Below are 25,473 nucleotides of genomic sequence, written 5' to 3' on the forward strand. Positions count from 1 at the left end.
TCAGACTCTTGATTTCGGCTCAGGTCATGATCTCCCAGTGATGAGGTTGAGCCCCATGTTGGCCTCTGCACTAGGTGAGGAACCTGCTTAGGATTCTCTCTGTCCCTCTCTCTCTCTGCCCCTCTCTCCTTCTGAGGCAGAATTATTTTGGCAGCTATGGTATGACTGCCTTTTTTCTCCAGATGTAGTATTTTTTTTTTAAATTAAAGCTGTAGAGGTTAAGATTATCATAGCTGATGCTGAGGAGGGAGCCTTCACATGCATATTGGTTAAGGGGCCGAGGTTGATTTGTGAGTAGGGTATTTAAACTATGTTTGGTTGTTTTGGGGTTTCTGGTATATGTGTGTTTACACAGTGTTTCTCTCAATAGCCTATTGAAATGTATCAATAGGATTTCTACACAAAAGTTCATATTTTTATTGAAGAAGCCGAGTATCAGATTTCTAAAAGTGTGTGAATTATGGAGAGATTTACTATTTGGCTACCTAAAATAGAAACACCCAGATTTTGCTGGGCAACCTTGAGAGGAACATTTATCTCTGTGGACAGTTTTAAAGAAGTATATAATTTTAAAGTATGAAACTCAAATTTAGTTTTTAATAGTAACTTACGTGTTTATTCTGTCTTTAAGAGCAAGGTTATGGAATGACATGTGACCTTGTACTCTTGACTCTATGTCTGGTTGTGGGTTTCAAGTGTTATTTTTGTGCTTTCTTACATGACTTAAGCACTTCTGACTACATTTGGGACAGAAAAAAATATGGCAGTTGGATATAGTTTTGAAACACCAGCCAAACTTTTAACCTGGTAATATGATACTACCACTCATTCTTTTAATTTTCTAGGCTCACAGCTCTAGAAAACAGTATAAGGTCTTAGTGACCTCCTGACTTGCTGGATCAGTTGGTGTTCTTTTTCTCTGTAAAATATATCAACTGGTGGCCCATAACACGCTAAATGCTCAGAGTTAGAGGGCTGCCCTGTAGTATGTTCTTGAGTTTCTGTTCCTTGCAGTGGGGGTGTGTGCACATCCAGACTCAGCTGTGTTTTCTTTCCCCCAAACCTTATGCCAGTTGTACTTACTACTCTATAATATAATGGTTTGAAATTGATGTGCAAAAAGAATTGCTGTTTTTGTGAACGTTTATTTGAATTCATTTCAATGTTTTGGAGGCCACCCGATAAAAGTACGTTTCTGAAAAATGATTGCAGCTGATTTGAGAGTGGCTGCACTCTCAAAGGATTTGGGGAGACCTGAAAGAACAGTATTCCCGCTGGTATTGTCAGCCATTCAGGATAGGTGGGTTGAGTTGTGATCATGTAAACCCCGAGAATTTCGAGGTGCCTAGGTGGCTCTGTTGGTTAAGTGTCTGATTCTTGATCTCTGCTCAGGTCGTGATCTCACGGTTGGTGAGATCGAGCCCCCCGTTAGGATTCTCTCTTTCTGCCCTTTCTTGCTTGTGCTCTCCTTCTCTCTCTCTCAGGATAAATAAATAAACTTAAAAAAAAATAGGTAAAAAATAAAACCCGAAATCTTAGCGGCTCGGAGGAGTAATCCACACTCACAGGGTGCGTCCACTGTAGGTGAGGTTGTGGCTGTGCTCCGTGTCACCCTCACTCGTCCTCTGTCCCCCAGGACAGAGTCTGACGGAGCAGCGCCCTCTGGAGCGTTGCTGATCCCTGGGCTGGAGGGAAAGACAGCTGTGAGGTAGGCTTACATTCAGCGAGGTGGGGGTGTAAAATCTTCCCACAGGGAGGAGTGTCGAGCATTTGTCAAGAATAATGTGGTATGCTCCCTGTTGTTTCTCTCGTGTCTTTACAGCCTCACCATTTCTTTACAGAGATTAGACCTGGAAGGTGGTGCCATGAGATGGCTTATCAAAGAAAGTACTGCTGTGTTACTATAGTCAGTGGACACAGACTCAAAGAAAAGGCCTCCGCTTTGCAGCAGAAAGATGGGCAGATAAATGTATGATTATAGGGTTTGATTTAAAATAATATGTTTTGGTTTATCTTTTTTTTTTTAATGTTTATTTATTTTTGAGACAGAGAGAGACAGAGCCTGAACGGGGGAGGAGCAGAGAGAGAGAGGGAGACACAGTATCCGAAGCAGGCTCCAGGCTCTGAGCTGTCAGCACAGAGCCCGACGCGGGGCTCGAACTCACGGACCGTGAGATCGTGACCTGAGCCGAAGTCAGACGCTTAACCGACTCAGCCACCCGGGCTCCCCAGGTTTATCTTTTTAAATGACTTCCAACTTTGACTGAATTTTTAAAATTTAAGCCCAGCAGCCAAACTGTCAATCCTTATGCATTTGGATGAGAGAGCCTACTTTAGTCTCAAACCCTCCTGTCCCCCTTGCCCCCTCCATCAGAATTCCACCTTTTGTGATAGATTCATCTGTTATTTCTCTTGCACTTATTCTCTTATTTCATTTCCATTAGTTCTACCCTAGTTCTTATTCCTGAACTGCTAGATTTGTGCCCCTCGCTGGTTTCCCTGCTGCTAGCTTGTAAAGCGCCTTTACACAGTTAGACAAAGGTACCCTTCAGGAGTGCTTAGGTGGCTCATTTGGTTAAGCATCTGACTCTTGATTTCGGCTCAGCAGGTCATGATGTCATGGTTCGAGAGTTTGAGCCCCGGGTCAGGCTCTGTGCTGACAATGTGGAGCCTGCATGGGATTCTCTCTCCCCCTCTCTCTTCCCTTCCCCAACTCATGCTCTCCCTCTCCCTCTTTCTCTCTAAATAAATAAATAAACATTTAGAAAAAAAGAAAATAAAAAGGTACCCTTCAAAGCAAACACTATCCCACAGGAGCTTGACTTGATGTCAGTGTCCATTTCCCCCCTTGGCCCGGCCCACTTGTATGCAGTGCACAAACTGAACAACTGCACAGAGCAATCTTGCTTCCTGCTTCTAGCTCTCTCCCAACTAATTTCGACTATCCACTGATAAAACCTCCTTTAGATTTTTTGTTGTCTGTCGCTGCTCAAGGCATTTTTGATGGCTCTCTATCATCTATAATGGCTGTCTTTGATTTTATTTTCTATTGTACTATCACCAGTGACCCTCAGTCACACTTATTGCCCTCTGGATGTGCTGACTGCCACATGGACACCGTAGATACTCTTCCCTCTCCTCTCTCACCCCTTCCCACATTTCCAACTATAAGCTCCTTAGCTTGGACTCTCAGTCTTGTCTCAGTGTACCTTTCCTCGCAGTGTCATGGCCCGCCAGGGCCTCGCACCTGCTGTCTTCTGCCATTCCACCTAGTCACTATCTTCTGAATGTTTTGTACTTCGTGCTTCAAAGTTCTTTTCTGCTTGATCACATACTGCTCATCCTCAGAAAGCCAAGGTCAAGTTTCATGCCTTCAGCCATCCTCCTCTGATTCTCCTACACTGTAATAGCCCCACCTCTAAACATAAGCCCTCGTCTCTATATTGCTCCTTTGGAGGCGAATCATCTGCCCTAGGTGAGCGCTTACTTTATTAGTTATATTGCTCTGAAGTATTTTGTTTTCTCAGATTTCCAGTGACTGGGAAGTAGTAGATGCATGTCTCATTCTTTTCTCCCAGAGTCTGTGTATACCAGCTACACGGGTCAGAGCAGTAGCCTGGAGAGAAGAGAGTCCAGTCTGGTTAATCATATAATATAGTCCTGGATGGAAGCTCAGGCTGCTTCTTCCTGGCCACAGGATATTGACCTACTTTTCCCTTCTTATCTCTGTGCAAAATATTTGTTGTACTCAGTGTGTTCTCCCTGTCACAACGAATGTTTGTCTCTTCCTTTCATACGAACCGAATGCTAAAGTGCTAGTTAAATCAGTGGAAAAAACAATGGAGAACAAGAGTTGGTAAGCAGTTTTAATTCCTAAACGAGGGGATCTTATAATTATGTCATTTAAAAAGAACTCTATAGTTTTCCTTTAATCTATCTGTCTGCCTGCCTATTGAGAGACATGATTAAGGGTGGATTGTGAATTTTAAGTTTTTATGCCTTTTGATTTGATGACTTACAATATAATAATGTGTTATTTTGAAAATCTTTTATTTTGATAAATTACTTGTAGAAGGAAATCAACTTTTCTTAATCAGGCATATACAGCGCAGTTCACTATTGAATATTTTATTTCTTACTAAAATTTCTTTTGCAAAAATTTATTGAAAAATTATTTTGTACATGGCCAAGCAGATTAACTTTAAAAACTGTATTTTGTGTAGCTTTACAGGTTAAGTGTGCCCTTCTGTTCAAGGGGAAAAAAAGTATGTGTATGGCAGCAAGGGGGGAGATTTGCATGTTTGTGTCTGTATATAAATATTTGAAATAATTGCTATATTGTACAGAACTTTTGGAAATTAGAACTATTCAAACTTTGTTAAAATTTATAAATTTAAATTTAGTAAACAAATTTTAGTAAAAAACATTTTAATTTGTGACTTAAAAAGAGTTACGAGTTATGGCATGCCTTATAGGTTGATTTGTTGTATGTTTGTTTTTCATAAATACTTTAGAATGTACTTGAGGCAATCTAACATATTATGTTATGATACATTTGATTTTAAATTTAGTAATGCTTCCAACATGAGAAAAATTAGAAAAACACTGGCCCAGAAAATACTTCCAAATTCTGATTGTTGATTTTAATCTAAACTTAGGTGAAGTAACCCACTGCAATTTAGCTATTTTCTTTAAAAATTCTTTTTTAATGACAAAGTAGTTTTGCCTTCTGAATTTACATCATCAGTGTCTTTTTTGGAAGCATCTTAGCTATTTTTGTTTGATCAATTCTCAACTAATAAACACTCATGAAATCCTAATGTAAATGTATAAACATCTCTTCCTTTGATGACATAGTTTATTTATTAGACTTTGTTTTAGCGGGTAACTGCTTGAGGAAGTTTCTGAGTTTTTATTCTAAAAACTTTTTTCTGTTTTTTTTTTAAATCTTTTATTCTTTTTTAATTTTAGAGAGAGAAAGAGCAGCAGCAAGGGAGGGGTAGAGGGAGAGAAAGAGAGAGAGAGAATCTTAAGCAGGCTCCGTGCTCAGCATGGAGCCCCATGTGGGGCTTGATCCCACGACCCTGGGATCTTGACCTGAGCCAAAATCAAGAGTCAAACGCTTAACCGACTGAGCCACTCAGGCGCCCCTACAATTTTTTTCTTAAGCACAAGTACAAAGATACTACCGAAGACATACTATTGAGTAATACATATTTTTTTCTCTCTTTTTTACTAGTATATAGGTTCCTTAGTTTGTAATCTTTAGACCCCTTTTTGCTTTCATGACTGGATTAACTTTTTAAAATAGTCTGTGCCATTCTGTAGCTTGCCATATAGGTGTAAACAGAGAATGCATTCACACCTGCCTTGATGCCTGCAGTTATGAAGATCCTGTTGACTCCATCCATTTCTTTCTGTGCTATGTATGATTAGACCCTTAATACATTTTTTTTTTTTTTTTTTTTTTTGCTGATGAGGTCAGAATAAAGAGCTAATTTCCTTAACCTCTGAGTAAATGTCATTGAGAAAGATTCTTGTGGACTGGCATTCTTGGTTTTCAACATTCTTTATAACCAGACACAGGATGCATGTTCACCCCAAAATTAAGAAACTCAGTCTTTCCAGATTTGAGCATTTTTTGCTGACTCAGTAATGACGGACTAGGACCGGGCTGGGAGATGATGTGTTCCCCCTTTGTGGGTAAACTGAGGCTCAGCGTTGGCAGTGTGCCCAAGGTCTTGCTCTCAGCTAGCTGCAGAGCTGAGTCTGCGACTTGGATATTCTGGGTGTTTTTTTCCTGGAGCGGCTTTGGTAGTCATGTTAACCTCTGTGGTCTGTTGCAGAATGCAACAGCTGCTGTTTCCCTGCGAGATAACTTGCTTCCTTCCCCCAAAGAACAAGTGCACTAAATTCAGTACATTTCCCTCCATTGTCACTTAAAAGAGCCTGAATGATAGGAAGGTACCTTTTAAAATAAGGTAGGTCTGCTCTGACATACCCTGGGCTGTTTTATTGTGAGTGGCTTTGTTCAGCCAGGTGTCTTCAAAATCTGATCCATGTACGGGATCCGACAGGGACGGGAAACCCTGTGTGAGTGCGTACCAGGTGCAACAAACACACTGTACTTCTAATTGTAAGGGAGTAACTTGATGGGATGATGTGATCAGGTATCAAGAGAAGAGAAAGGAAGAATCTACAAGCACCGTAAGCACATGAAGGGGGCAAGGGACAGGATGACTTGGTCGGGATATGAGCCTGTGGGATGAGATCTGGACTCTCAGATTAACAAGCCAATTAATTCATTTGGAAGGAAAGTTGGTTTTCCCCTGGGGGCTGTATTCAGTTTAATAACCACTGGTCGCACTTGGTGTCTGTGCACCGGCCAGGAACGAATCAGAGCTGTCTGGTGTGCCAATTAAATTTGAGCCGTTTTACATTTACCTAGGGGTCCTAGGGTCTCAGGTTTGCCAATCTAAACATAGTCAGCTTCTTGGAATTTTTTTTTTTTTTATCTACCTTGAGGGAACACATCGAGAAGTCTGTGGCTTGTAATTAGCACATCCCATGTGCAGCTGAGTTTGTGTTTCTGGCCATAACAGAGGTTTATGAGTCTTGGCTACCTTGTTCCATAGGAACTCATAGGACTTTTCAGACGTTAGCTCATTAATTCTCCTAATACCCGGTGGGAGTAAGAGAGTGTGACCATCACTTCCCCCTAAAGCCACACGGTTTACTGTCCATTCTAGATCTTCTAGGGTTTTGGCTGGTGAGGGGTGCCAGGGTGGATGCTGGCTGGAGAGGGAGGGTTTGGGAGGGGCTTTCAGACCCAGTTTTGGTGGGGTGGTGGATGGCATTCTCCGATGTTGCCTGCCCTTTGGCAGTTGTCCCTGCCATGACTGTGTAGAGTTTCCTCTGGGAAATGATGGTGGGACAGTGATGTTGGCTGCATTTCCTCCTCAGGGCACCGAACCCCATGGAATGCCTAGTGCAAATGAGGCAGCTCTCTAGGTTTTTTTTTTTTTTTTTTTTCACCTTGGACACACCTGCCAGAAGGCAGCACAAGAAGAGTACGTGAGCTCCTCAGGGCCAGAGGAAGTGGGCATTGGGAAGGGAGGGGTCTAGCATCCAATGAGACCCTGCCCTCTTCGGGGCTTTGCTTCCTCAGCAGCCTGCGTAATCACCCTGTGGAATGGATGTTGTCATCCCTGAGGTTTTAGATCAGAAGTTCAAATTCCAGAGATGAATTCCCTTGGATTTGAGCCCGGGTCTGTGATCCAAAGCCTGTGTTGTTCCCTGTTGGGGCACATCAAAAGGGAATTCTCAGTCATGGCAAACTCTTGCCCCAAAACTTCTGTAGAAAATGACGATTCCCAGTGTGGAGGTGAAGCTTCTCTGTAAAAAACTGGGTGTGTTGTGAAGAGTTTGCTGATTCGGGAATCAGATTGATGAGTGTATGTAATATAAGATGGGTGAAAGACCACTCAGACCAGTCAGAAAAGCTTCCTCCTCGCCTTGCCTCTTCCAGAAACCAGCTGTGCAACAGCTTCTGGGTCCATTTCTCTCTTCACAGAAGGGTTTGCCTGAGATCTAAAGACGTTTTGCTCAGACATCAGAAGAGATAGTTGGTAGCTTGTAATCCAAAACCTTCAATGTTGTCATAGCAGCCACTGTTATTTTTGACTCAAAAATCCTTCTAATTAGTCTAGGTAATATACTCACCATTTTCACAGTTGGAAAAAAACTTTTCTTTTAACCTGTCACGTTACGAATTGTAAAGTTCTGTGCTGTCGTTTAAATCCTTAATAAGCAGCCTGTTCCTGGGATGGAGGGTAGCTGAGCTCCTGGTTGAAGGTGTTTGTTTGTAGGCCAGCCTTTTTATACCCAGACTGAAACGAACCTTAGCATTAAGGCTGGGTGGTTCCTGGCCCCCATCTGCCTGTGGGGAGATACCCCATGGAGTGTTAACTCCTAGACCACCAGAATGTTGACTTAATTGCCCCTCCATTAGACAGAGCTTTTTAGGATTGGAGTCTGGCTTCCTGGCTTATAGGCTTCCGAATGCTTTTAGCTATTTGTTTTAAGTCCCTGTCCAAATCTATTCTACCTTATTATTGATAATTTAATGTTCTCTGTATTATCCAGTGTTTGAACACATGAGAACAACTTACTGTATAGAAGTTGCCCAGTAGCTGGGCCTATTTCTTCCCTAATCCAAGATTCTAACAAAAGCCAACCTGTAAGAATCCATTAAATATTAGTAACAAAAAGCTATAGAGAAGGGAGGACCTTCAATACGTAGTGGCTTTAATGATGGAATAAAGAATTGGGAAGTCACATAATGGTATTTTGTGAAGTAAATGCCGTGAATTGACATGCCTTATGTCAGTTTCCCTAAGGAAGTATGTTGATGGGAGTGAGAATCAGTCACCGAGCCCTTTCACAGATGCATGCCGGTGCCCACTTTCTCATGTGCTCTGAGGAGCCCTCCAGAGCACCCTGTGTGGTTCTGTGTGGCCCTCCAACTCTCTTCTCCTTTGAAAACCACGCTGCTGGGGTCAACTGTCCTACCGCTTTGCCTGCCCTTTTGGCTGGTAAATACTGCGAAACCGTCTTGCCCATTGGTTTCTGTCCCAAGTCTTTCCATTCTTGGGGGTTCTCTGATTGTCCTGTGCCTGTTGTGGCCTGTATGGGAGGGGTAGAGGTGATGGATACAGTCTTGGAAGGAAAAATGGCTTGTGTCTCTCTTACATGCGTTCACTCATTTGCTCTCCACTCTGGAGCTGTGGGCGTCAGCCGCTGGGCCGGGCAGTGGGGCGTCAGCACCTGGAGAACTCAAGCCTTCTCCAGGGAGGATGGGATCAGCGGCTGCACCGTTGTGCAGGAGGTCTACTGGCTTGCTTGGAACTTGCTGCCTGTGAGGAGTGGCTACTCACTCTAGCCCAGGTCAGGGGGTTTATGAAGCTTAGCTGAACCTCTTGAGAGCCTTCTACTAGAACTACTACTAGAAGTAGCTACTACAGGAGCTAAAGCATTGCACGAGGTTCCGTGCTGCTTCTCTCTGCAATGAAGCGCTCATTCCTCTCCTCAGATGTGCTTCCTCTGCAGGAGTCCGGCAGATGCTCCCCTGAACGACACATCCCATCCCCTGGATCTATGCTGCTTGCCCATAGCCTCCTGACTGTAGTCTCTGTCCTACGTGCCGATCCTTGGAAGCCGGCATTGTTCGGGCTGCTGTCTACCCATCAGCAATGGCCTGGGCCAAGGAACTGTTGAAGGCCTTGGCATCTTTGCGTGTTGTGCGTGTTGCCATGGGTGGTGGGCTCAACAGGGAGAGAAGAGCCTGAGGAGGAGGGCTGGGGTCAGGTTGTGAAGTCTCGATCCCTGAGGAGGAATTTTTTTTTTTTTTATTTAAAAAAAATTTTTTTTTAACGTTTATTTATTTTTGAGATAGAGAGAGAGAGACAGAGCATGAACGGGGGAGGAGCAGAGAGAGAGGGAGACACAGAATCGGAAGCAGGCTCCAGGCTCTGAGCTATCAGCCCAGAGCCCGACGCAGGGCTCGAACTCACGGACCGCGAGATCGCGAGATCGTGACCTGAGCTGAAGTCGGACGCTCAACCGACTGAGCCACCCAGGCGCCCCCCTGAGGAGGAATTTTTATGTGGGCGGTGAAAGAGATACAGCAAAAAACTTGCCACGTTCACCTTTTTAAGTGTACAGTTCAGTGGCATTAAGTGCACTCACGTTGTTTTGCAACCCTCACCGCCATCCGTCTCCAGAACTTTTTCTGAAACTCTGTGCTCATGAGACAACTTCCCATCCTGGCCAGTAACCGAAATTCCACTTTGTTTCTAGGAATTTGACTACTCTAGTTCTTCACGTAAGTGGAATCATGCAGTGTTTGCCCTTTTGGGACTGGCTTATTTCACTTAGCGCAACGTCCTCAGGTTTGCTCCATTTTGTGGCATGTGTCAGAATTTCCTCAGGTTTTAAGACTGAATACTCTTCCATTGTAGGCACATACCACATTTTGTTTATCCATTCATCCGTTGGTGGGCCCTTGGGCTGCTTCCACCTTTTGACCATTGTGAATAGTATTGCTTCGAACGTGGGTGTGCACGTTTCTTTTTTGAGTCCCTGTTTTTATACCCCAAAGAGGAATTGCTGGGTCATATCAAGGTGATTCTGTGTTTCTTCCTTCCTTTCTTTCTTTCTTTCTTTCTTTCTTTCTTTCTCTTTCTTTTCTTTTCTTTTCTTTTTTGATGGTCTGCTAAGGAATTTAAATACTGGCTTAAAGGGACTGGAGAGTTATTGAAGGCTTTAAAGCACGGCTTACCTGATCAGGCTGTTTTCGAAAGGCAACTTGGGAAATGTGACCCATGCATGGGGGAAGCAGAGGGATGGCAGAGGCTGTGGCAGCAAAACAAGGCAGAGAGAGAGAGACCAGTGAGAAGGCTGTTGTCTTCCAGGTGAGAAAGGATGAAGGCTGAGCTAGGGCAGTCACAGTGAGGAAGAACGCGGAAGGGATGAGAAGGGAGGGGGAGAGACAGGTTGGCTGGGGGGGTCGGGGGAGAAGTAAGAGACAGGGAGTGGCCAAGGATGAGAAACTGGGTCTATTGAGACTTTACGGGATTTGGGGGTGGGAATAGGAAGGTTCTGTTTTTGTTTGGGGGGTATTTTGGTATGGGATGGTAGGAGATAGAAGTTGTGGACATGTGTTGAGATGTTAGACTCAGCCAAGTGAGCTAGATGGTTGATGGGCCGGCTATTGACAATATGGGTTGCTAATTTGCAGGGAGGGGAAAAGGTGAAGAATAAAGGGGCAGATGGCCAGGCAATGTGGCTGAATTGGAAAGCGGTGGGGTCGTTATTGGCGGAGCTTAAGAGTTTCACAGCTCCTATAGATCTGCTTCACATTCCTACCTCGAGGCAAAAATATATCAAAATTTATAAATTTATCAAAATTTATGTCAAAATGTATAAAACCAAAAATGATGGCCAATTCATTGGTTATAAAAATCGGGTTTCATAAGGGTTCTAATGAATTCAAAAGGATTCAGACTAAAATGTGAGACTGTTGACTTTGGCTTGTGTTTTGCTCATCTGTATTTTCTGATTTTTTTTCCTATAGTGAATATGTTTTGTGTTTAATCATTAAAAAGGTTATCTGCAATTTCAAAAGTGGTTTATTTTCTTTTCTTGCCTCATACTGGACCGTGAGCTTCTGGAGGGGATACCGTGGGGAGGAGGAAGTGCCAGATTATTCTCAGTGTGCCCTTCGCACTGAACACAGTGCCGGAGACCAAAGGGGCTCAATCCTGTAAATGGTGGTTGAGCTCAATTGCGTGGAGATTTAATCTAATCGCTCTCAGAGAGGAGATTCGTGCTGTTTTAAAAGATCTAGGAAGGAAATTCCAGTTTTTCTCAGTCACTTAGCTCATCGTATTAGGTACTGAACCACGTCCTATAGACTTGGCCCCTCTTTTGCCTTTGTTTTGCCATCAGGATTTGTTGAGATTTATTTTGTTCATGAAATCTTGCCACACTGGCCGAGTTTTGTTGCTTAAATATATTTCTCATGTTATCCTTAAAAGCTTTAGTAATCTCTTTGGGAGTGAAGTGGCTCAATTCTGTTTCCTGTCCTTTGTTGATGATATTATGTTTTCAGAGGAATGGATCAAAGTGGCTTGAAGCAACAGTCATTTTTTGCCTTCTGGTCAGACCAACCATGGCAGCTGCGAGAGACCGTGCATTACTAAACGATGCAGTTGTCAATCGTAAATTTGCATACTTGTTTTCCCTTTGTATTTGTCTGAATGCCTACCATGTGCAAAGGCAGTGCACTATGCCTTTGAGGAAATAAAGATGAATAAGCTGTGACTCCTGACACCAAAGAGCTGATTCTCCAGCAGAGGGGCTATCATGCGTACTTGACCACCCTGCAGGGAGGTCAAGAGTGGAACCAGAGTCAGATGGGAACAATTGTGTTCTTATGCTAAGAAGACTCCCCGAAGGTGTTCCCTCTGACTATACTGCTAATGACATTATAATAGATGTGTTTCAGATGTCCTCATTTACAGTTGCCAGTGCAATAGATGTCTGCTTTCATTAAGTTTTCCAGCAAGTGGTTTTTATGGCTTGGTATTAAAAGTTCCCTCAAATTTAGGGGCACCTGGATGGGTCATTCGGTGAAGCATCCCACTCTTGATTTTGGCTCAGAACATGCTCTCAGGAGCCCTGTGTCAGGGTCCACATTGAGCATGGAACCTACTTGGGATTCATTCTCTCTCTCTCTGTCTCTCTGTCTCCTCTCCCTTTGCCCCGCCCCCATGCACACATATTCTCTTTCTCTCTCAAAATAAATAAACATAAAAAATAAAAATTCTCCTCATATTTAAAATTATGCTAATGACTCAATCTTAATCTTTGTTAATTATGGCAACCTCAGCTCAGTTTTGTGAATGTCCTTTCAAATTTTACGATAAAACCAGTTCAACTTAAAAATATATGTTTGTTCTCATCTGTGTTAACTCTGAGAACTCTGGATAACATGGGAGACCACCAGATGTGGTATTTTAGTTTATCCTTCATCTTTTCTTAGTTGTTGTTAAATTGTTAGCAAATTAATTATTAATTTGGAATAACTTTTCGCTGTTGCTGTTTTGCTATTGAATGGAATGACCATGCATTTCACGGGGGAAGTGCCCCCTGGTCTGGCTGTCTCTGTGGGGCTTTTGGCTTGGAGAATGCTGGTCTTGACTCCCAGGAACGGATGACATTAACGTGGTAGGTGGCTTGTAATTTAAGGGTGGTGACAAGGGTAGACTACTTATATTTAAATATTAGGCTACAAGTGGCCATTTTAAGATGCTATAGGATGTTTATGCTGTATTCTTTTGGATTTTGAGGAATTTTTGAAATGATTTCAGTGTTTTAAATGGCATTTTTACACTGAGAAAGATGCCAGTAAATGAATTGGTATACATCGAAATATAGGTAGTAATTTTGGAAGTTTATGAGATTATAGTAGGTTGGGAAAATAATGGTTGCAATCATGTATTCTGCTCTTCTTGGATGAATAAACAGGTGGAAAGCTGGGGCACCCATGGAATCATCTGTCATCAGTAGATGGGCTGGTGCTTGGGCTAAATCAACACTTTTAGATAAAGAGACCCTGCCTCCAAGCTCCTCTGTCGTTCCTCCAAAGGCTACCCCAGTGATTGTATTTTGTAGATTGCTTTCACCAATGTAGGGAGAAAAAGGTTAGGTTTTACATAATAATGAAGCTGTAACAGTGGTATCGTACTGTATTTGGGTACTGTACGTAGTGTTCCTGTCAGTTAGGGATCTTGGTTGCTTGCAATGCAGGAAGGATGTAGACACTCACAGAATTGCAGAGAGGTTGGAAGCCCAGGAAGGATACAGGCTTGGAAGATAGGCAGGAACCAAAGAAAGGCTAGAGGGCTGGGCAACAAGATCCATAGCAGAAGCCATGCTGCAGGAACCTTCTGGTCTTCATGCTGCTACTGTTGCTGCTGAGTGAGGAGTATTACCTCCAGCTGTCACCCCCAGCTTTCATCATCACCTAGGACTCAAAGTCCCAGGAGGATGAGATCGACCTGTGCATAAGCCATTTTCCTTGGGGTGGAGAGCAGATCTATCTCCTTTGAATTCTGAGGTGGTGATTGGGCCCTGCTTCTCACTAGGTTACTTGTCAGCACAAGGTAACTGGGGACTTCCTGCAAGGGAGATTAGGAGCAAATAGGAACAGGACTGTGTACTGGATAGTGACCCTTTAAAAAGAAAGACAAAAGTCTACAGTGGCTCTCCCCTTTAGCTGCCCAACAATCACATACACCTTTCTTACCATGCTTATGCAAGTAACATGCCCCAGCCAACATGATGCGACTCTCCCCTGTATGGCCGAAAGCTTAGCCACTTCCTCTTCAGAGGTGCTCCTCTTCAAGATCTTCTTTGTCCATGGCCTTCCATGGCCACATTTAAGATGAGCATTGAGGAAGATTGCTTTGGCAGGGACTGCAGTGCTTTAGCGTTTTATTGTTGTTGTTCCTGAGTTGGAGGTCTTGGGGTTGATTGTTTTAAGGATCAAGTAATTGTTAAGCCCTGTCAGCCAGACTTCTTTGGCAGCATGGAACCTTGAACGTGTTTTAGCAGGGACGGCTGGGTGGCTCGCTCAGTTGAGTACCCGACTCTTGATTTTGATTCTGGTCGTGATCCCAAGGTTGTGGGTTTGAGCCCTGTGTTGGGCTCCACACTGAACGTAGAGGCTGCTTGGCATTCTCTCTCTCTCCGTCTGCCCTTCTCCCCCACTTGTGCTCTCTCTTTCTCTCTCTCTCTCTTAAACTTGAAAAAAAGAGTGTTTTTAAGATTTGTTGCCTTCCATGGATTAGTAACCAGAATCAGAGATCTGCCAATTGCCAGTGTTTTGAACCTAGGATGTGGTCTGAGAACTTGTCTCCTGGCAGTGGGACCTAGCCGTGGATGCTGTGCAGAGTGTCTTAGCTCTTGGTTAATAGAAACCACTTGGGAACAGTTAAGAAGCATAAGAAGCAACAGAACAGGTGATGCCTCTCTTGTGCTGCATCTTCAAGGTGGGAGTACTGTCCCTTCCTCAGGCCATAGAGGCAAAACGGTGGGCAGGTCACATCCCCTCATCATCTCCCACCTCCAGCCAAAGTGACTCCTTTAGCAGCAGCATATATTCTCCGCTCTGGCTTTCCAACAGGCCACTTTCACAGCAAGCTTGTCTTTTTCTTGAAGATCCTTAAGAAGTAGCCAACACATACTCCAGCATCTGAATTTTCCTTGAATTCGCTAAAGTTGGAGGCACAAGGTCCAAGTCATAAGGTGTGATAAGCCACGGTTTAATCAGTTGTTTGCTATCACATATCAAAGACGATCATCTTTCCGGTCCAAGATGGTAGTTCCTCATGCCCCGCCCCCCCACCTCATAGTCTTGGCTCAGCCAGTCCATGCTCTTTGGCGTGTTACTTAGAACACTCTACTTCCTTGTACCAGCTTCTTCTATTAGGTAAGATGCTTACTGTTGCAAATAATAGGAAAATCCAACTCAGACAGCTTAAACAATAAGGAGAATTAATTGGCCTCCGTGTGTGTAAACTTAAGAGCTGTGGAGCAGGTTTCTATTGTAATTTGATCCAGAGGTCTGTGATGTTATCAGGGCTCCTGCATTAATTCTCAGCTATTTATTTAGTTATTTTTGCCTTGCTTCCCTCCACGTGATGCCATTCTCCTCGGACTACACACACTCCCAATGTGAAAGCAGGCGTGACATGGCCATGGCAGTTTCAAGTATCACATCTGTAAATTGTGCCATCCAGAGGTAGATAGAACCCTTGTCCTAATATACCAAGCCAAAGCTTGAGGCTCAGTTAAATGACGAGCCCCGAATCAATGACAGTCGCTGGGAGATGGGAATGTGTTGGTTGCCTTAGTCTAGATCATGTGCTACATTCCTGGCACAAGGGATAAAATTGGCTTCCTTAGAACAACATGGGTTTCTGCGGGGGGTCTTGGGAAGGGTGGGAGTGGGTATGTATGTGTCGAATAAGAAGTATCCTTGGTGCTCTATATATGTGCCCATTGAATTCTCCCATGTGACTTCTGATAGTTTATTGAAATCTTGAGTTTTAGCAGGTGATTCTGAAGCAAACCAAGGCTGGATATAGTAGTCACAGCAAGGGGACTCAGTCCATGTGTAGGAAACTAGGGAAGTGCCTCTATGCCGTTTCCCCAGTGTCCATTTTTACCATGAGAATGAGGGAGAGGGTGTCACTGTTTCTTCTCCCAAAGTACTTAGATGCTAAAAAAGACAAAACAAAACAAAACAAAACAAACTGGAATGGAACAAAACTGTGCTTAAATAACTAAATGAATGTTGGTATCTCCTTATCAGCTGGTTTATTGTTGTATTTTGGTTTGCAAAGGTTGTGTTTTCAGAATTTTTTTTTGTTTGCAACTCAGCGTTTGATGTGTCTTCTCCCCCACTTTGGATTTTGAAGTTGAGGTAGAAATGTAAAAATCGGAACCCCTGCAAACGTGCTTGAAACTTGTATTTGAAAAGATGGTAAAGCAGGCTTAATTACAGAGAAAGATTACTTAATTATTGTTACCTGCAGCGAAGTCCTTGTCTTTCTGCCTCTGTTTCCATAAATAGACTTTATATACAGCCTGGAGCAAAGAGTTCCCATTCAGCCTCTTTGCTTGATTTAAATTGCTGGTTTGAGGTGGTTATTTTTGAAACCATTCTCAGGTTGACTTCCCCCTTAATCCCTAAACCTTCTTCCCTCATCTGCCAAATTATATGTAATGCATCGCAGCTAGAGTGCTTTTGGCATTTCATGAGTCTGAGAACTGGAGATTTGATTTAAATGTTAATTTATTGCGACAAAGGTTGAGCACTCATGTTCCTGTTCCTGTGCAAGTCTTTCTATGGGCTTGGCATGAGACCAGCTGCTCTCCCTGGCTTCTGCTACATCTCCAGAGACTGGCAGGTGCCCCTCCCCCGCCTCCCACCCATATTGTTTTAAAACAGAATCTGGCCTAGTTCTAAGCACATGAAACCATTCTGTTGTTGGGCTTTAGTGATACCTAGGGCCATTTATTCTAGCTGTAGTTGGCATGAAATTAAAAAAAAAAAAAAAAAAAAAAATATATATATATATATATATATATATATATGTAAACAAAAAAGTTTGATTTTTCCTCTTTTGATTATTAAATACTTCCTTGGTGGGTTGTTTTTGTTTATGAGAGACCTTCCCTCTCTGCTTCTTTTAGTCTCTATATCTTTGGCTTTTCAGTGCACACATAAAAGATTTTTTTTTTCTTAAAAGGGTCAGAAATAAAGGATTTGTTTGTGGATTCATATAAAGCATTGGTAATTAATAATAAAGAATTATATAATTCTCACCCCTTCCCAGTTCTCTTGAAAATAGCCCAACTAAATATAGTTTCTGTTACCTCTAGGAGATCTGCTAGATGTTCTAGACTAGAGTGGGAAGACATTTGTTTAAATTGTTATCTCAAGGAAGCAGACCAACCTTTGTATAAGATGTAATGTGCCTGAGTGACACCTTAATGAGAAGAATTAAATGTACTTCCCCTCAGTGTTAGGGACATGAAGATATATGAATATTTGTTAGTATCTTGAGGTATTGTTTAGGATTCGTATACTGAAGGTATACAAAATTGACTTCTGCATTGGAAGCATTTAGAGGGAATGTCTCAGATGAATGCACTTGTATATCCTGGTAATATTAGAAAGAGTAACACAAAACACATGTACTCTACTTTCCCGTGTTCATATATTTGAAAGAATTTTAGTACTTTTGACAGCGATCAGATCTGAAGGCATGGGGATTTACCATTCTACTTTTGGGTGCATTCATTCATATTAGTGGTGAGGGTAGAATGCTACCTTTGTATTGTGCCTCTGTTTCTACTTGTTAGGGTTTCTTACTGAGCTAGATAGAAACTGTAATATTTCTGGTCTGTTCATTGCATGTTCATTTGATTTTGCTTTTGTAGTGGTGTGTCTGTTGGGATAAGAATTAAGAACATTGAGGTCACTCTTGGCAAATTATCTAAGCAACCTTTGATTTACAACAGGGTTGTGTTCCTTTCTTTATGATGCAGTGTTGATGCCTGGAATGAAATTTCCCCCCATAAGTGCAGTATTATAAGTGGTGATTGAGTTCTTTAACATGAAATGTAATACTCTCTTAAGTAATCATAAGCGAAATTTCTTACCTCTGTACTTCCTTATCTTAAAATGGGGATAATGCTAACAGTATCTACCTCATAGAGTTTTTGTGAGGATTAAATGAATTAATGCATGTTAAGTTCTTGGTATAGTGTCTGATAGGTAGCTCAATGGTGGTATCATTTTAAAAACATTATTTCCTACTCTTGAAATCATTGTTGCACTATATGATAACTAACTTGGATGTAAATTTAAAAAATAAATAAAAAAAAAAACAAAAACAAAAAAACATTATTTCCTGGTGCCTGGGTGACTCAGTTGGTTGAGCATCCAACTCTTGGTTTCAGCTCGGATCATGATCTCACGGTTCATGGAATAGAGCCCTGCATCAGTCCTGTGCTGTCGGCAGGGAGCCTGCTTGGGATTCTCTCTCCCTCTCTCCCTCTCTTCTTCTTTCCCTCTGTCCCTCCCTCCCTCTCTCTCCCTTTCTCTCCACCCCTCCCAAACTTGCTCTCTCTCTCTCTCTCTCTCTCTCAAAATAAATAAATTAAAAAAACATTTCCTGGGGAAATGCATTCTGAATTTCATCATGGAGTACTGAGGGATGCCATCTTGGGGGAAGCAGGTTCATATGGGTTCAAATCTGACATTGGTATGCAAGGGCTGGTGGAATGGTGTGGGTTGGGTTCTCTTTTAGAGTTTTGCAACCTCTGGCCAGGGAGAGAGGATGGTCTAAAGAGGTATAAACTTCTGCTTCTAAAAAGTCACAGAGATGAAAAATACAGCACAGGAAATAAAATCAATAATACTATAATAACTTTATAATAATACTGTAATAACACTGTGGTGAGCATTTTGTTATATATATACCTGTTGAATCACTGTGTTGTACACCTGAAACTAATATAACATTGTATGTCAGCTATACTTCAATGAAAATAAAAAAGAAAATGGAGATTCCAGTTTTTTAGTAGCTCCTTCTGTAGATGGAGTGAGCTTGGAATGGTGGACTGGTAGGGAGGTTCAAGCAACTGGGGCTTCTGGCGGCTTGGCAGGGATTGCGGCTAGCTCAGAGGCTTCTGATTGTAGGTTGTAGGGAGGGGACGTTATGGCATTTGAGAGGCGGACGAGGGCCATTTGAAACTACTGATGTTTCATTTCTCCAGTGGTGCTAAGAACCCATCTGAAATAATTTTGCCCATTTAAATTTTCCCTTTTCCCCCTCTTTCCTACAGCAAGAGACAATGGCCAAAATGGAGGTGAAAACGTCACTTCTGGACAATATGATTGGGGTTGGAGATATGGTTCTTTTAGAGCCTCTCAATGAGGAGACCTTCATCAACAACCTCAAGAAGCGCTTTGATCATAATGAAATTTATGTGAGTATACACACCAAAGGTCATCTGTGGGGTTTGGACTTTGTATTTTGTGGCACAGAGCTGGCTTCTTTTCTCCAGACTCTTCTTTTTTCTGTTTGTTTATTAGAGTCCAGAGGTATGTGTTTAATCTCTCAGAAAGAGTTTTATGTTTGCTCATTTGGCACATGAGTAATATCGATTAGAGTCAAGGGAGTGTGTTTTCCATGTGGTATTTATAGAGTGCCAACCCTGTGCAGAGGATTGTACCGGGTGTTGGAGGCATCCTAAAGCAAGTAGAATGTTGAGTTCCTATCCTCTGAGGAACATATATTCAGGAGGAGTTTTAAAATCTATAGGTATCTTCTTGGGTGCCTTCATAAAATTAGCATTCTAACCTTTGAGAAGCCACCGATTAATATGCAAGGCAGTGAACTGTCAAAAAAGACATGAACCTTGTTGATATTTGTAGTTAATAGAGACAGGGACAGATTATCAGTTAAGAATATATGTTTGGTTCCTGGAGATTTGGGAATAGTCCTGTCCTGCTACAGAGAAGCGTATCGTCATATAAAAAAAATGAAAACATATGAAGATATACGATAAAAGGAGAAAGTTTATGTTGTAAGAATTCTTTATAAAGGATTTTACAATGTTACTTTACCTATCTGTTCCTTAAATATATTTAAAACATGAGTAAGTGGTGCCTGGGTGGCTCAGTTGGTTAAGTGTTCGACTCTTGATTCTGTCTTGGGTCCTGATCTCATGGTTCGTTGGTTCGAGCCCTGCGTCGGGCTTTGTGCTGACAGTGCAGTGCCTGCTTAGATTCTCTCTCTCCCTCTCTCTCTCTGCCCTTCCCTTGCTTTCACTCTTCTTCTCTCTCAAAAATAAATAAATAAAAATAGTAACAAAAAAATAAAACATGAGTAAAAAATACATTCATATACAGCTTTTCAGGAATTTGCATAAAGCACAAAAGTTTGTATCTCTTCAGGTACAGGTGCATTGTTAACTAATCCAAGAAAATGGGGCACCGATTCCTTGTCCCAGCAGTTGAGAAAGAAACAGCATGCTTTGGATGGAAGTGGGTTTTTTGTTTTTTTTTTTCCAATTTTTAATGTTTATTTTTGAGAGAGAGACAGAGTGTGAGTGGGGGAGGGGTAGAAAGAGAGGGAAACACAGAATTTGAAGCAGGCTCCAGGTTCTGAGCTGTCAGCCCAGAGCCCGATGTGGGGCTCGAACTCATAAACTGTGAGATCATGACCTGAGCTGAAGTAGGGCGCTCAACCGACTGAGCCACCCAGGTGCCCCGAGGTGGAAGTAATTTTGTTAGATTCTGCCTTGCTCCTGAGTTCTTTCCCCCTCTTTTTATATCATAACTGTGTTTGCAGATGAATTGGATTATTGGGTTATGCTGCATATTTTCCTATCACTGTGGGAACAGTAGGAAGAAATATAAATAAATAAGTGGAGAGATCATATAAGTATGATCACTTATTACTTTTGTGGAATGAATATATGAAAAAAATTATCTGTAAAGCTATATAATTTTATGCCACATGTAGCTTTCCTTTCCAGTTAGCCAGTCATGTTTCAAGGATAACTTTGTATAATTAATTTCCTAAGGAAGTGGTGGTTATCTTCTGGGAACTGAACTTTCTTATCTTCCTTGATTGGCGTTGCTGCAAGTAGGGAGGTTGACAGTCACTTGAGATATGTGGATACTTCATTTGGAATATTAATTTGACTGCTATGTATGAAGTTCAGAGAGAGATGCAGTTATGTAAAATGTTGATTCAAATGGAAAAGGTATAAAACAGCGCTGCAGAGGAGGGAGGGAGGAGGTGTCTTTTGGTTTGGCTGTGAGGCCCAGGGTGTCACCTTCCCTCAGAGCGTAGTGGCTCAGCTTTCAGGTGGGAAAACCTTACGATTCTGCAGCTTTAACTGAAAGTATGGTCTGATATCGAATGAAAGACCGACTTTAAACATCGGTCTTTGAGATGGAGATAGGAGGAATCCATTCTATCGTTAAGTAACGTTGCTGATCATTTTTCTTTTTGGCTCTAAGAAACACAGTTCACTTTTCGAGGACTTGAAAATAGGAGGGAGACTGGAACATTGCATGCATTCAAATACCTGATTGTTTTTGTGCCCACTAAAATAAAGCAGTCCCCTTTTTAACAAAATGCCAAATGTTAATGTTCATGAGTCTTCAGCAGACGAAATGTCTGGGTTTCAGCCCTACGTAATTTTATTTTCTAACCATTTGAGGAATGCCCTTTCTGGTATAACAAAAACAAAAGCAGAAAATTGCTTTCTGCTTCTAGATGGTCATATCAATTAATGTTTTCCATGGTACGTTAGGACTATCGTTTCCATGAGATGTGTGCCTTCATTTTTTGTAACTAAACATGCGTCATATTGGAGGGTTGGGCATTCTCTATTTTAAGCCAAAAAAAAAAAAAAAAGGGTGGAGGGGGGTTATAGAGCAATATGTAGAGTATGATCCTGTTTTTTTTAATGGGGGGTTTGTGGATGTGCACATAGGTCTGTATACTTGTTTGCACATAGAGAAAGGCAGGCTAACTTTGGGCATCACAGTGGAGTGAGCTGAGATACGGGGACAGGGAAGGGTTACTGTTTTAGACCTCTGTATTATAGAACTCATTAAGTCAAGCATGTATTGTTTTTGTAATTAAAAAAAAAATACTCTACACTAAATTTGATGACCACACCTTTGGAACCCCAAATGTCAGGTATACCACCCTTGAGAACTCTGTTTCTGGCTCTTATTCTAATAATATTCCTCCTCTGCTTTTGTTCATGGGTTGTTGCAGAATTGATTAGCCTGATGCCAAAGGCCGAGTTAATATGACATGTAGAATTTTACTATCTTGTACTTTGCTTGTTTTTAAATTCTTTCCCAGAAAGTGAAGGTGCAGTGTTTTTTGTTTTGTTTTGTTTTGTTTTTAGTCTGTTTTGTGGTTTCATAGTTTAATACTATAAAAGTGGGTGGAGGTCTATGATGATCCATCACGTGAGCAAATTGAGCAGTCATTTGTATGTTCAGAAGCCATGGTTGATAAAGGAGCCAATGAGTAGAAAGGCCTTGGCTCAGACTTTTGAACTCTGGCTGTACCCACAGACTTAGTAGCCTCTTTTGTGAACCAGCTCAAGGTCAGAGGACCCTCTTTTTCCATTCTGCCCATCTATCCACTTGCCCTTACACCCCTAATATCTATTTCTTATAATAGTCTCTGCCTTCACACAGCTCTCACAAGGGACTGGTTTGTCTCTAGATATGAGTTATCAACTCTCAAGAGCATTTATAATACTTAGTGATTTTCAGGATGCCCAGCCAGCTGACTCTGGAAGTAGAGTTCCTTGTGATCCTGTCATAATAAACCAGAATCTCTGGGTAGACCACTTGATTCACACACCTACTGCTTGGACCACTGATTGTGGCCTGCTGACCAGAATGAACTGAGTGGCTTAAGAAAATGATGTCCTCTCCTAAGATTGGGTAGGGCCAACTTTTTCCAAAGGAGGTGGGATGTGTGTAAGTATGTGAATACCCAACCAAATATATTGATTAACATGTTAAGAAGAGGAAAGGGGGAATGAATGCTCATGAGGTCACTGCTGTAAACCCATCACATGTTGGGTTGGGAGTTTGTAATGAAGTAGCTTTGTGGGTGTTGATATGAAAAGGATATGCCCCGTGAGAAGGATTTGTCATTTGCGTTCCAGGCTTCAGGTATACCCAAAGGCGTGCTTCTCAGACTTTCTATTGGAGAACTCCTAATGGCAAAGAAGAGTAAATAGTTGCCTCCAGGGACTCCGGGGCCATAGTTGAAGTCCATCCACTTCAGAGAAGTTTTGTCGAAATACTTGCTTCCAAACTAATTCAGTTGTATTCTATTCTGTAATGCATATGGGTTTGTTTTTATCTAATATGCTCCTTGCAACCCTTTGAGTAATAAGGTTTTTTTTGGTGCTGATAAGTACATTTAGTTTGTTTTCTGTCTGAATTGTCAGATCGGGGATCATGTAGATACAGAGGTGTGAATTCGTCCATTTTAGGATTTTAAGTTAAACTAATTGTAATTGCGAGTAACTGCTTTGACAATCTAGTAAAAATTGTCTTAATTTTTAGAAGTTAGTACTACAGTTGGGATCCCCGTAGAGATGGAATCAGATACTTTTCCGAAGGATACTTAACATGCACGCTCTAGGAACACCCATCATTTGCTTTGAGGTGGGTTCATGCACTGAAGCACTGGGTTGGTTCATCATCCGGTGTGTGGCCAGGCAGCGTCTCTAAATCTGGGACGGTTCTGGACGTTGATGTGAGCTTTGCAGTAAGAGCTGTTCAGCTGGACATAGTGGAGGATCAGGTGAGAAAAGAGAGAGGCGATGTTGGCCTGATGGGGTAACATGCAGGGTCAGAGACTCTGTTTGCTTTTATTCCTCACTCTTGGCTGAGTGCAGTTCCGGCTGGGACAAGCTGCAGGATGTGATGTGCCTTTTGGTCTCCCAGTCTGTGTGGGGCCAGTGTTGGGAAATGTCAGTCGTGACATAACTGAGCATTGCTCTTCTGTATTCTTTCTGCTGCCTTGGTCAGACCTTCTTCCGGCCTCCCCACCCCCACCCCCCACCAGACGGAATGGTGGCAGGATTTCATGTGGACTTGTAATGTAGGAGACGCACCCAGACATGATTCTGTTTTTAGGGTGACTGGTCAGGACTGTGGTTCTGTTCAGGAACAGGAAGGCTGCAATTGAGGCAAGAACAAGGCCCAGGGCAAATTTGGAAACTAAAGAACCGAGGTGTCTGTTCTCCGACAAGAAGTATTTTTGGTGCTGACAAGTCGATGTAGTGTGTTTTCTATCTGAATTGTTAGTTTGGGGATCATCCAGATATAGAGGGCTGAATTAGTATAGTTTTAGGATCTTAAGTTAAACTAATTGTGGATGTAAAAATGACTGCTTTGCAAGTCTAGTAAGAATTGTCTTAATTTTTAAAAGTTGGTGCTAGAATTAGGATCCCCATACGGATGGAATCAGATGCTTTTATCAAAGATACACAACTATAAGTGCACAATCTGTTTGGTTTAAAAGAGTGCAAAGTAAATGGGGTTAACATTTATATGCTTATTTGAAGTTCCAAACACTTCTCATTTACACACATGAAAATTCCTACCTACTGGCTGTAGATCTAATTTGTAGATCAAATTATGGAATTTGGCATAATGATGTATTAGTTTTCTATTGCTGCATAACAGATTTCCCCCAAACTTTGCAACTTATAATAACATACATTCCTTATCTCAGTATTTCTGGGGCCAGGAGTTTGGGCGTGGCTTACCTGGGTTCTCTGCTCTGGGTTTTACCAGCCTGTCATTGAGGTTTTGGCCAGGACTATAGTCTGATGGGAGGCTTGGTCCTTTTCTAAGCTCATGGGATGTTGGTGGAGAGCTAGAGTTTAGACATCCGTTTTAGTGTTATTCTTCCTTTACTCGGACATTCTCCAATCTTTTTTTCTCTTAAAATTTCCTTTAAAAATTCTTTTTTTTGGGGGGCGGGGAGTGGGGGTGTGTTTGGGTGGCTCAGTTGGTTAAGCATCCGACTTTGGCTCAGGTCATGATCTTGCAGTTTGTGGGTTCGAGACCCGCACAGGCCTCTGTGCTGACAGCTCAGAGCCTGGAGCCTGCTTTGGATTCTGTGTCTCCCTCTCTCTCTTCCTCTACCCCACTCGTACTCTGTCTGTCTGTCTCTCTCTCAAATAAAAACATTAAAAATTTTTTTCTATTTCTATTTTTTTCATTATAGAATTAACAACTACTTTTAGAAAAAAAAATCAGATGGTAAAGGGATGCATAACATAAAAATGTAATTTTCTCACCTCAGTGTCCCAGTCTCATTTCTAGAAGTAATAGTAGTTAAGAGAGTAGTAGGGAATTTTCCAGATTATGTTATCAGCTTGATTAAAAATTAAAATTTTTTTGTTCTAGAATTGGAAGTAGGAAGAGGTTCTTTTTCACTGAGATGAATGGCTCTTTACCCAGAGAACCCAGACCCAAAAATATTTGAGTGAAAAAAGAACCATTTTTACTGCCCCCTCCCCTCCCATCTAGACCAAGCAGGGAAAGGAGGAGGGATTCCCTGACCTGGTGAAAGGAAGTGCCTTGATTTGATCATGTATGAACGGTTCACCATGACTAGACTCTGCCTGCGTGGCTCATTGAAAAGGTAGATCTTTCAAGAGACATGAAGAGCAAATTGTGTGTGTTTTCAAGGGTATAGCTTTGGTGTTTGGAATGGAGACAGCGTTAGAAGGCTGGATAAAGCTGGTGAAAAATAGCAAATC

The 25,473-nt window shown here is 42.0% G+C and overlaps 1 protein-coding gene across 4 annotated transcripts in view; it reads left to right on the forward strand.

Annotated features, from left to right (window-relative positions):
* Positions 1-25,473, forward strand: part of MYO1B (myosin IB) — a 187,910-nt gene that overhangs the window by 15,405 nt on the left and 147,032 nt on the right. For 3 of the 4 annotated variants that reach the window (XM_042949506.1, XM_042949508.1, XM_042949509.1), the window contains exon 2: positions 18,985-19,128. In XM_042949506.1, the coding sequence (XP_042805440.1) occupies positions 18,994-19,128 (135 nt within the window). In that variant the 5' untranslated portion in view covers positions 18,985-18,993. Of the gene's footprint in view, positions 1-3,837; positions 3,857-18,984; positions 19,129-25,473 lie in introns of those variants that run through there. The other variant, XM_042949507.1, reaches the window with a different exon arrangement.

Source organism: Panthera leo, chromosome C1 (genome assembly GCF_018350215.1).
Source record: "Panthera leo isolate Ple1 chromosome C1, P.leo_Ple1_pat1.1, whole genome shotgun sequence".
Classification (NCBI taxonomy): Eukaryota; Metazoa; Chordata; class Mammalia; order Carnivora; family Felidae; genus Panthera; species Panthera leo.